Source organism: Rana temporaria, chromosome 3 (genome assembly GCF_905171775.1).
Source record: "Rana temporaria chromosome 3, aRanTem1.1, whole genome shotgun sequence".
Lineage (NCBI taxonomy): Eukaryota > Metazoa > Chordata > Amphibia > Anura > Ranidae > Rana > Rana temporaria.
This window is the reverse complement of record NC_053491.1, coordinates 135,461,442-135,474,001: the sequence shown is the minus strand read 5'-3', so window position 1 is coordinate 135,474,001 and position 12,560 is coordinate 135,461,442. Positions and strand designations below refer to the sequence as shown.

The 12,560-nt window shown below is 38.4% G+C and overlaps 1 protein-coding gene across 1 annotated transcript in view; it reads left to right on the top strand.

The window, feature by feature from the left end:
• The window catches only part of CD36 (CD36 molecule), a 72,695-nt gene that overhangs the window by 50,517 nt on the left and 9,618 nt on the right, over positions 1-12,560 (top strand). Inside the window, exons 9-11 of the mRNA XM_040343454.1 lie at positions 589-707; positions 2,475-2,548; positions 12,293-12,347. Of these exons, the coding sequence (XP_040199388.1) occupies positions 589-707; positions 2,475-2,548; positions 12,293-12,347 (248 nt within the window). The remainder of the gene's footprint in view (positions 1-588; positions 708-2,474; positions 2,549-12,292; positions 12,348-12,560) is intronic.

Genomic DNA, 12,560 nt, shown 5'->3' with positions numbered 1-12,560 from the left:
TTAACATAAAACACGCCCACATCTTTAACATTTGAATTCCGCGCCCTTACGCCAGCAGATTTACGCTACGCCGCCGTAACTTTGTGAATACAGCACTTGCCTCTTAAAGTTGCGGCGGCGTAGTGTTACTACGATACGCTACGCCGGACTAAAATTACGATCCGCTACGTGGATCTGGCCCCCTGTCTCTACTTTCCTTTTCTAATGGCTATTCACAAACTGACACCTAGGTCTGTGTCTTGTGAATGGCCTGGAGGAAATGGAAGTGAACACCTCAAAACCTGCATGATGGGGGTTGCTTTTGAGAAAACGTAATGTACAGTATATCTGCTTTGATCCTGGTAAAGCTATTGTGCCCAGAGTTGGGCTTTAACCGAAAATCATAAAATAAATGAGGTTGAAGTCTGTCATGGGCATTATATTAGTATTTTTTCTTTAAATCACAATTCTGTGTGATTTGGTTACATGGGTACATAGCCGTGTAGTTGCCTAACAAATGTATCTTTATAGCTTGCTTGGTCAACGGGAGATGTCATGATTCAATAATGACATTTTCATTGTGCATAATATATATTTATTTTCGTCTAGGTAAGCCCATATTCCTATCTCTGCCTCACTTCTTGTATGGAAGTGACTTCCTGTTGGAACAAGTGTCTGGTCTGAATCCTAGTAAAGAAGAACATGAAACTTTTGTAGATGTTGAGCCTGTGAGTAAAACAACCCGATAAATGACTGCCTGCATTTCACTACAGGAGTTTTTGTTTATTGTAAATGTGTTTATTGAGAAAAGGCATCACGAATATAACAGACCAGTTAAAGTAAATTCAGATGCAACGTTCAAAATGGAAATAACTAAAGGGCCACTGAGAGGTTGCATTAAGGGATAAAAGGGGTTGTTTTTTTATTTTCTAAATAGGTTCCTTTAAGCTAGTGCATTGTTGGTTCACTTATCTTTTCCTTCAATTTCCCTTCTAAATGGTTTTTCTCTTTGTCTGAATTTCTCACTTCCTGTTTTTCCTCAGTAAGCTTGCCACCATCATCCATGGGCATTTACCAAAAAAGTGTCAAAAAGTTATAAAAAAAACACACACACAGTTTTTCACAATTCCTTTATTAAAAGATAAATAACAATGCCCCCCAATGTAAATACATTGTTAATCATGCCACCTGCGGCACCCAAAAAGAAATAAAAGATTCTTTCACCGACCCCACGCTGAAGAAGTCCCCGCCTAATGCGTACGGGGAAAGCGTCACATTGTACGTCGCCCGCGGCCATCTTCTAGGTTAAAAACAACTGTATATGCTTGCTTTATCGGCACTCGTTTGTGAGTGCAACCTTTTGTAAGTAGATTGTATTATTTCTTTCGTTCATTAAATTATATTATACAGAGAGCACTATTTTGTTCCCTTCCTCTCTTTTATCATATGTTGTGAGAGATCAACATCTTTACTGATTTACATCATCACCCCAGGAGTGGGTTTAAGGTTCAGTGGCCTGATTCAGGTTGAATCTATGAGGTGAGAGGCTAGAAGTATGTGTGGTGGAGGGACCTCACTCACCCTACATTGTTTTCTCTGCAAGATCACTTGGAGAAGTTATTTATCCATGTGCTTGAAGTGATACCCTTGGATGATTTTATATGGGCTGCCATTCCAATTGACATCCTTGGATGATTATATGAACAGTTTAGTCATTTTTAGATTATAAATTTTTTCGGCTGCACTAGTCTGTATTTTTCTGTTCATATAAGGTATTATCTTGAATTAACCTAAGTGTCAGCTTGCAATTGTGGTTTTATGTGTGTGTGTTTTATATGTCTGCGCAGAATACTGTTTATTTTAAATTCACCGACATGAAGGCTGGCTGCCTACTGCAGACTAAGTCATTTGACAGTTCTGATATACGTAAGGGGTGGGGCTACCTGGCTATGTCACCTGGCTACGTCACCTGGTGGCACCACCCCCCTCTGATGTGCATGCTTGTTAAAGGGGGTTTCCAGATTCCTCTGTCCGCAGATCGCCACAACCACCGGCCACAGTTATGGGGATGTATGGATTTTGGGGGAACCCCACACAGTTTTTTTTTATTAAAAAAAAAACATTTTACAGCATTTTTTTTTCAGTTTTCAGTGGGGGGGAAGCTCATTGACAGCTGATGACTCATCGGTTGTGAAGGACGCTGCGGCCTGCTCCTTAACAACCAGCTTATACTGTGCCCTGATTGGGCAACGTTTTGCCCAAACAGAGTGCAAAATGCACTGCGCAGCGTGCAGTTTATACTGTGATCTATATATTAAATAAAGCTATGCAATAAAAGAATGGTTAGTTCTGTTGTGGGTTTTATGACTTTAAGAAACAAGAAAAGACTTGATCTTTTTTCCATAGTAATCAACAGTAACAAAGTCTTGCTATTTTACAGTCTTATTTCTGTGCTGATATGCCAGTCTCATGCACTTAATATGTTTCTTTTTCAGATAACCGGGTTTACAATGCACTTTGCTAAAAGATTACAGGTCAATGTAATGTTTCAGCCAACAAAACAAATAGAGTGAGTATGCAACAAATATTATATCTAACCTGCAGTAGTCCTGTGCTTTGCTCCAGCTGTGGTATGTAGGATTATAGTAATAATATTTGTAGATAAAAATTGTGTTCTCAGCATACGTGCTGTCTGTTTTGCATTGTATCGCATGGACAGAAAGTTGGAGTTCTGTGTATTAAATGTTAAATATGGATATAAGTGCAGTGCAAAAACAATTAATATAATAAATAATAACAACAGAACAAATAATGATGATAAATCTAAAAGCAGTGAGAGAGATGAAATAGCAGTCCAGAGAGATGATAAACAGCCAGTTCCACAAGTTCTTTCACCAGTGCTGAAACAGTCCACAATAACATGACATTCCCTCCACCTCTGGTCTAACTAATCACTCTCACCTTATAGCATGGACCCCTGAGCAAACAGGTGGTCATGCAAGCGGGTGTCAAAAATGGTTAACACAGACCATAAACTTCTCTCACTACTCCTTAAATCTCAGCAAGGACGTCAGGTCATGGGTAGAAAGAAAAGCTCTGCCCCGCTGAGGAAGTTATGATTGAACGTAACACGTACGGGGAGGAGCTATGTATGACGTCACACGCTGCTGCCCTACGGAAGTAATACAGACATGCTGTATTTTAATCATCTCTATGTGAGTAGTTTGTGTTTAAACACAAAAATAAATTATATTACTTAAGCGGTGAGCACTTAGATGTTTTCTTTCTACCCATGACCTGGCGTCCTTGCTGAGATTTAAGGAGACGTGAGAGAAGTTTATAGTCTGTGTTAACCCTTTTGGATACCCGCTTGCATGACCACATGTTTTCTTAACCTCCCTGGAGGTATGATTCTTTCTGAAAAAACATGCTGAAAGCGGTACAATTATTTGCAAGGAAATTTGGCGTTTTATACTGTAGGCCTGTAATTCTTAGGAATAACTCACTTAAATCTGACCAAACAAGAATCTAATAGGCATCCCGGGTATTTTTTTTAAAACAAAATTTTAAATTATAATATAATAAATAATTATAAATAATTATAGCAAGTAATAATATAATTAAAATAACAATTATTCAATAATGTAATCAACTCAAAATCACTGAAATTTGCTCAGTTGCAGAATTGTTGCTGTCATTATTTTTATTTTGTTATGACGAATTTCCCCGCAAATCGCTATCGCACAATTCTGCAAGTGATTATAATTTATTATCGCTGTTTTCTAGCTGATCTAAAACCATTTTTGACATAAAAATACACTTTTGGTTGCTATGGACAATCTACAGTTTTCAGGCAGAAAGAAAGGTTTTTATTATATACAATGACATGTAGGACACTGGGCAGACCACTAGGGACAAGGGGGGTGTGTTTTTTTTACATACAGTACTGTAATCTATAAGATTACAGTATACTGTATGTATAGTGTTTGTTAACTTTTTTTAATTTGGCGCCGATCTCCGCTCCCGTGCGTCGTAACGTCGCAGGGAACGGAGATCGGCGGCACAGGAGGACGCTGTGTGAATCGAGCGAGGTCCCGCTCGCTCACACAGTGTAGTGACATCGCTGTATCCAAGAGAAGGTAAGCCAGCGCGCGCTGCAGGCTCTGCATATCTACCCCGAGCGTGACTCGGGGTTACCGATTTTGGTAGAAAAAATCAACCCCGAGTCACGCTCGGGGATACCGCCAGGAGGGTTAAGGGTCCATGCTATAAGGTGAGAGTGATTAGTTAGACCCAAGGTGGAGGGATTGTCACGTTATTGTGGACTGTTTCAGCACTAGTGAAAGAACTTGTGGAACTGGCTGTTTATCGTCTCTCTGGACTGCTATTTTGTCTCTCTCACTGCTTTTAGATTTATCATCATTATTCTTTCTGTTGTTATTATTTATTTTATTAATTGTTTTTGGGCTGCACTTATATCCATATTTACCATTGCTATTTGAATTCTGTGAAAATTCTTTAGTGTCCAGCTTGCATTTGGTGGGTGTATTTTAGTTTATTTGATTTTATTAGATTTTTTGCACTGATTGCACCTTCTGTCTTTTTACATTTGTGTACTAAATGTGACTGATTAATAAAAACAGGAACAGAAAACTGGAGAAAATGTAGGACTGTTACTTGACAGTGACCATTATTTATCAACTTTAAAGATGGAAACAAACAACGCTGATATTCTGTAGCTGAGAGCCCATTCACACAGGGGCAACACGACTTTCAGCACGACTTTGGGAGGCAACTTGAACACGACTTGAGTTTGAATCACAACGCAACTTGGGGCGACTTGAAGTCGCCTCCAAGTTGGATCCCCCGTTCACAGTGAGGCAACTTTACAGGAAGTTCTAAGGCAAGCCCCTCCCACAGGGAAACTCCATGCCAAATTTTAAATAAAAAAACGGCATGGGTTTGCCCTTTGGGAGCATGCCAAGCCCTTAGGTCTGGTCTGCATTTCAATGGGAACCCTTATGCTGAAAAAAATGTGTGGGGGTCCCCCCAAATCCATACCAGACCCTTATCCGAGCACGCAGACCGACCGGTCAGAAAAGGGGGTGGGGGCGAGCGAACTCCCCCCTCCTGAACCATACCAGGCGGCATGCCCTCAACATGGGGGGGTAGGTGCTTTGGGGCAAGAGGGCCCCCAGATCCTGGCCCCCCACCCTATGTTTATAAATATGGGGCAACGTACCCCTACCAAATCACCTAATAAAAAGTGTCAAGAATAAAATCACACTAGACAGGTTTTTAAAGTAGTTTATTAGGCAGCTCCGGGGGTCATCTTGCGACTTCGGGAGTCTTCCAAATTCTCCCTTCTGCCGGGCACCACCGCTGTCTTCTTTCAGCTCTTTTACCAGCGGGGCCCGGTCTTGCTGTAAAGTTGCCTCACTGTGAACGGGGATCCGACTTGGAGGCGACTTCAAGTCGGATTGAAGTAGTACAGGAACCTTTTTTCAAGTCGGAGCGACTGCAGTAGTGTACATTAAGACGGCTCCATTCACTTACATTATTTTCTTCATGCAGCGCGACTTAAGGCGACTAGGGGCAACCTGAAGTCGGATCCCAAGTCGGACCTGTGTGAATGGGCTCTAACTGCAGTGTTTTTGCAGCAATTTTCATAAATAGGTCTTTAGGAGGCAAAATCTCATGATAGTTCATGTTCTTGAACTGTCATCTTGGAAGTGTGAAAAATCAGGTGTAGTTAAAGCCAGTCATTGTATAAATTCTATATATATTTTTGTGCATTTGTTAATGCCTTATGCCGCATACACACGATCATTTTTCGGCATGAAAAAAATGACGTTTTTCGGCATGTAGAAAAAATCTTTGTTTTTTCCAACTTCATCATTAAAACGACGTTGCCCACACACCATGGTTTTAAAAAAATGCTCTAACAAAGCGCAGTGACGTACGACACGTACAACGGCACTATAAAGGGGAAGTTCCATGCGGATGACGCCACCCTTGGGGCTGCTTTAGCTGATTTCCTGTTAGTAAAAGACGATTCGCGCTTTTCTGTCTGTTGAATGTGCCTACTCCATTACGAACGGTAGTTTTACCAGAATGAGCGCTCCCGTCTCATAACTTGCTTCTGAGCATGCGTGGGTTTTTAACGTAGTTTTAGCCCACACACGATCATTTTTTACAACCCGAAAAATGACATTGTTCAAAACGTCGTTGAAAAATGCAGCATATTCGAAAAAAATAAATATTGTTTTTCAGAACCCGAAAAATTATGTGAAGCCCACACACGATCATTTTAAATGACATTTTTTTAAAAACGTTTTTTTCATGATCATGTGTACGCGGCATTAGAATGATCACTGCATCCATTCTAATCGTATTTTCCAAGCATTTTCCACTATACATTTTCTCCTTCCTCTAGCTTAAACATGCGATCATTAATGCAATAGTCTTTGCTTCCTAAGGTAGAAATTAAGAAATCCGGTCTCTATAATACACAATATTACATTTTTCTCAAGTTCTAACCGATCAGACTATATCAATTTATCACATCTAGGGAGCTTTTCGTTGTTTTCAGAGTACTTGACAGCCTTAAAATTTGTATGTATATGGATTCCCATCAACTGCATTAACTTGCAGCATAATGTACTTTTTTTTTTTTTTTGTCAAATTAGTTTATTGGGTTTAAAGTAAAGAGAAAACAGTAGATACAATTGACAATAAAAGATTACAGAAAAATAAAAATGGTATCATGTAATAAGAGAGTATTTGAAACATAGTCAAATCCAATAAATATTTGTAGATCCTATGAGGAATATTAAAGGAATCATTAAAGCAGGTTATAGTCAAACCAATCATGTTAGTCTATTGCACTTGAACTCATATAAAATATTATAGAATATTGTGATATAAATGGAACCGGATATAATTATGATATGAACTATAGCTATGGAGCAATTGTAATTTTAGCAATGAATCGGTTCAAAAACTGGCCGAAATAGGGGGGAGAAGGATCTTATTCATGTTAAGTATTAAAACAATAGGAGCAAAATTAGATATCGTATTTACATATTCACATTTACCATTTTATATAATGAGATAGCTTGAGCTATATATTTGAAGAAGTGAGAGATAAAAGAAAGAAAAAGGACAGAATGTGGAGTATAAAAAGTGGAAAGTGATGAAAACAATAGGATAGGAAAGGCAGTACAGGATAGAGGAAAGGCTCCGGGATCGTTACATAATAGAGATAGTAATAATATAGAGGGACTGTATCCAGAATGTTACTGGCTTACAATATCCTACCAAGGTCTCAATAGAGAATCATCTGGGTTAGATGAGATAGTATAGGTCACCCATGGGTTCCATATTGTTTCATATATGTCTATGGAATCATTGGTTATGGCTTCTGATTTTGAGTGGAGCATGGCTTGATGTACTCTATTTCTGGTTTCAGAAACTAGAAGCGTAGCTGTTTTCCAAGCTTTGGAGATGGTTTGCTTTGCGGCTGTGGTGATTTGTAGGAACAGTTTAAATTGAGCATAGGAAATACAATCCGGTTTTAAATTTAGGAGTGCGGTAGTCGGCTCAGGAGTAATGGATTTCTTGAAAACTGCTGAAATCATGAGGAATATTTCTTTCCAGTAATTTTTTGTAACAGGGCACTCCCAGAAAATATGTAAATGTGTTCCCGGATCACCACAGCCGCGAAAACAAAGCGGGGAATAACGGGGAGCAAATTTTGCTATTCTAACAGGAACCAAATACCAGTACATGAGAACTTTATAATTTGTTTCCATAGCAAGTATATTTTGGGAGGACGTTTTAGTATTTGACCATACTTTATTCCAGGTAGATATATCTATATTGAAACCAAGGTCGTTCATCCATTTTTCAGCATATGAAGGTAATTTTGCGGTAAGCTTAGTACTTAGTTGGCTATATAGTATTGAAATGAGTCCTCTTGAATGAGGATCTCGTTTACATATTCGTTCAAACTGCGTCATGTCACTCAATTTATTTCTACCTTGTAAATATGGTGCAAAGAAATTTTTAATTTGTAAATAGCGAAAAATTTCTGATGCCGGAAGTTTATGACTTTCACGTATTTCTGGAAATGTTTTAAATGAGGCAGGTTTTAAAAAGTCACAACATTGTCTTAGACCCGCTGAAATCCATCTTGTGAAGGTTCTAGGAAATGTGAGGGCTGGGTAAAACTTTGAGTTTCTCATAAAAGATATGAGGGGTACATGTGGGGATTGTAAACCCTGGGACATTTTAAATCTTTCCCAAATAGTGATTGTATGTTTTGTAATCTTATTGTCGATTATTTTGTGGTTAGAGGAGGTGGACCATATGAGATTTGGTATAGAGATTGGGTCGCTATCAATGGTTTCAATTACTACCCATAGTGGAATTTCGTGGCTTACATGGTATTTGGGAATGTTTGCTATTTGCGCAGCATGAAAATAAGTGGCAAAGTTTGGGAAACCTAAACCTCCTTTAAGTTTAGGGAGGTATAGGGTGTGTGGAGGGATTCGAGATTTTAAAGTGCTCCATATAAATGATTGTGTTTTTCGTTGTAGGTTTCTGAGGAAGTAGGCTGGAATAGGAATGGGTAAAACTCTAAAGAGATATAACATTTTGGGTAATATAGTCATTTTTATAACATTTATTTTACCTAACCAAGATAAGGGGAGAGTGGACCATTGCTTTAAATAATTTGAAATTTTCCGTAACAGTGGGGGGTAGTTGGCGGAGAAAATATCTTTTAGATCAGGGGTAAGTACAATACCTAGATATGAGAGATGTGTCGCGGACCATGTAAAAGGGAGGGATATCTTCGCTTGTTGAAGTATATCTGGGGGCAAAGAAACGTTTAAAGCTATAGATTTTTGCATGTTTATTTTTAATCCAGATATATGGGCAAAATGGTCAAGTTTGTTTATAACGTTGGGAGCTGTAATATGGGGGGAGGACATGAAAATTAAAATATCATCAGCAAATAAGCATAGTTTATGATGGTGGCCAGCCAGTTCTATACCTTTAATTGATGGATTTTTTCGAATAGCTTGAGCTAGGGGTTCGATGAGTAAGGCAAATAACAGTGGGGAGAGGGGGCACCCCTGGCGAGTGCCTCTGTTAATATTGAACATAGCTGATTTATACCCTGCATACTTGATGTATGCCTTTGGGTTATTATATAAAGATGTGACCCAACTAAGGAAATGTGGGCCAAAGCCCCATCTTTGTAAAGTGAAATGTAGGTAGGGCCACGTTACCGTGTCAAAGGCTTTTTTGATGTCTAGTGACAGTAGACACATAGGGATTCTTCTTTTTTTGGCTGCTTGGATCAGCAACAAGGCCCTACGAACATTATCAGTTGCTTGGCGCATTGGGATAAAACCAACCTGGTCGTTACTTATTAAGGTACCTATTATGCTATTCAATCGGGTTGCAATCACTTTTGCTAATAATTTTATATCTAGATTTAAGAGCGATATAGGTCTAAAATTAGCACAGGAAGAGTCATCAGATTGTGGCTTAGGAATCATAGATATAATTGCTGTTAGAGTTTCAGATCTGAATGATTGGTTATTAATGATGGAGTTGAATGCTTCTAACATCATGGGAGTTAATATATGTGAGAATTTTTTATAGTAAAGGGCTGAAAACCCATCTGGTCCCGGACGCTTATTAGGTTTGAGGCATTTGATTGCTTGTTCAATTTCAATGGGAGTGATGGGGCTTTCAAGGCTTTCACATTGACTTTGGGATAGAGTAGGGAGTTTTATTTGAGAAAAAAAAGTTTCTGCTGAGGATTGGTCGAAAGAGCCTTCTTTTTTATACAAGGAGGTGAGATGTTTGTGGAAGGTATGAAGGATATTGACTGGATTACTTGTATATTTATCATGGGAGATTTTCAGTCGGATTGGTTTGGATGGGTTGTTTAGTTTTTTAAGTGCACGTGCAAGGAGAGTGCCAGGTTTATTGGCTTGGAAGTAGTATTTTTGTTTGGATTTACGAAGAGTTTTATCTACAGATTCGGATAAAAATAGGTCTAGATTTAAGCTAGCTTTCTCGAGTTGTGTTTTATTCTGTGGTGTAGGGCTAGATTGGAATTTATTATGACAATTGTTAAATTCAGTTTCAAGTTTTTGTTGCAGTTTTTTCTTTTCTTTCTTTTGATGTGATGCTTGACGTAAGCAATACCCTCTAAGGACAGGCTTATGCGCTTCCCATAGTGTTAGTGGGGATATATCTGAGGATTTATTATTTTTTAAGTATTCTTTTAGGGCGTTTTCTAGGTCCATAATGTACATTTTTAAGCTCCTAATAAAACAAACAGACTGTTTAGCGTGCTTCAGAGTGCTTACATATAGGAATATAATTTCAAATGTCTCTGTGTTTCTTGAGAACACTGTAGAAATAATACATTTAGTTTGGATTTAGTTTTGGTATAGTTATAATGAGTGATGTTGTTATGTAGCCATTTTAGATTCTGATTTTAGAAATAATAGTCAGCTGAGTTTTACTTTAGAAAGTAACCTGTTGCCAAGAAACAACTATTTGTAGAGCAGTGCCTTATAAATTAGAAATATTAACATATTTTCACTGAGTCTGTCAGCAGGTTGAGTCATATTACAATGCAATGCACTTGGTATAGCATATTCAGAATAAATGCAAAGCCAAAACCAAGACGGATGTGAGCTGCTTTCTTTTATAGCTTTCCAAATTTAAAAAAAGAGCACAAGTTTACTGATGTTTCCACTATTGACTGCCTGAAAAGGGCAATTGGCAAACAGTGTGACCATAGCTCATATCTAAGAGGTTTGCTTTAAAGTAAATGGTGCCCACCTGTACCTACCCCAAGTTCCACCTCTACGTAAATCTACTTCTGGTGTCCCCTGAGATTCCTGTACAAGATCAGTTTCCAGAATGTTGAAACCTACACAGAACAACAAAAGCCCCTGCCTCCATGTGACAGTGCTCAGATCTCAAGTGCTGAATTGAAGTGGGGGTGTTAGCCTCTGTGTCCCAAAGAATTGGGTTTATCTTGGCCCATGAATCTGTAGCTTTGTTGGCAGTAGAGTTTAGGGCAGGTAGGTGAGGCACCTTATGATTCCTGCTATACTGTGTGAACGTCACTTTGACAAACCTGTACTGAGTGAATGTCTGCTTTAAGAAAACATTATTTAATATATAATATTGATATACCTGTATCTATCTATCTATCTATCTATCTATCTATCTATCTATCTATCTATATATATATATATATATATATATATATATATATATATATATATATATATATACATATATGATATTATTATTATACAGGATTTATATAGCGTCAACAGTTTGCACAGCGCTTTACAATATAAAGGGAGACAATACACCAACAGTACAGTACAATACAATACAATACACAAGGGTTAGAAGGGCCCTGCTCCTGCAAGCTTACAATCCACGAGGGAGGGGCTGGTGAAACACAAGGTTGTGACTGTGGGAAAAATGAAATGATGAGGGAAATAGAAGATCCAGTTGTTAGCTGAAGGCAGGTGTGTGTGTGTGTGTATATATATATATATATATATATATATATATATAGTGGTACCTTCGATTACGAGTATAATTCGTTCCAGAAGAAATTGTAATCCAAAGCATTCGTATATCAAAGTGAGTTTCCCCATAGGAGTCAATGGAAACTCAGATAATTTGTTCCAGTGGCACTGCAATTGTATGCAGTACTGCATGTGGCCAGAGGTGGGGGGGCCTGAGACGCTCAGAAACACTCTGAGACTGCTTGGAGCCGCTCCGAAGCACTTGGAGACACTTCAAAAGTTTTTTGAGCCGTTCCGAGTGTCACCGGCGCCCCCGCACCTCTGGCCAAAAGTGGTACTGCACACCCCAGAGGCTTGAATCCAGCTCGTCTTGCAAGACAACTCTAGCAAACTGAGTCAAGATTAAAAAAAAAAAATGGCTTGCATTGTGAAATTAGGTATTACTGTATATAATATAATAGCAGCTATAATGATTTAACTAAATCTTACTATGTTCTACGCCTACTTTTGTATGGTAGTTACAGATTTATTGTTGCCATGGTCCTCTCATTTTTGGACCATTAAATGTAGACTGTGTTCACAGCAGAAAATAAAACATTGTGCTGCATACAGATAGCACAACCTACCTGCTGAATACTTTAGTTTTTCATCCAGGGATAGCCGTTATGATCCCCTGACAGGTATGAATAATACAGTTGCATTTATTTATTTATTTTAACTTTACTTTTCAGTGTTTTGGCAAATATCACGTCAGAATTTGTGTTTCCTGTGTTGTGGCTGAACGAAGTAAGTAAATACTTATGTACTTGTCATATTGTATTTACAGTATACAGTGTCTATTAAAATATTAGTTATAAATAAATCATATGTGTCCATTTCTATACATTCAACAAGTCAATACCGCTGTCCACAGTTAGCGAACACGAGTCCTCCTGTCAGTAGACTTTTAATTGTACATACAGTAGCTACACAATCATGTTTTCCTTGATTAATGCACAA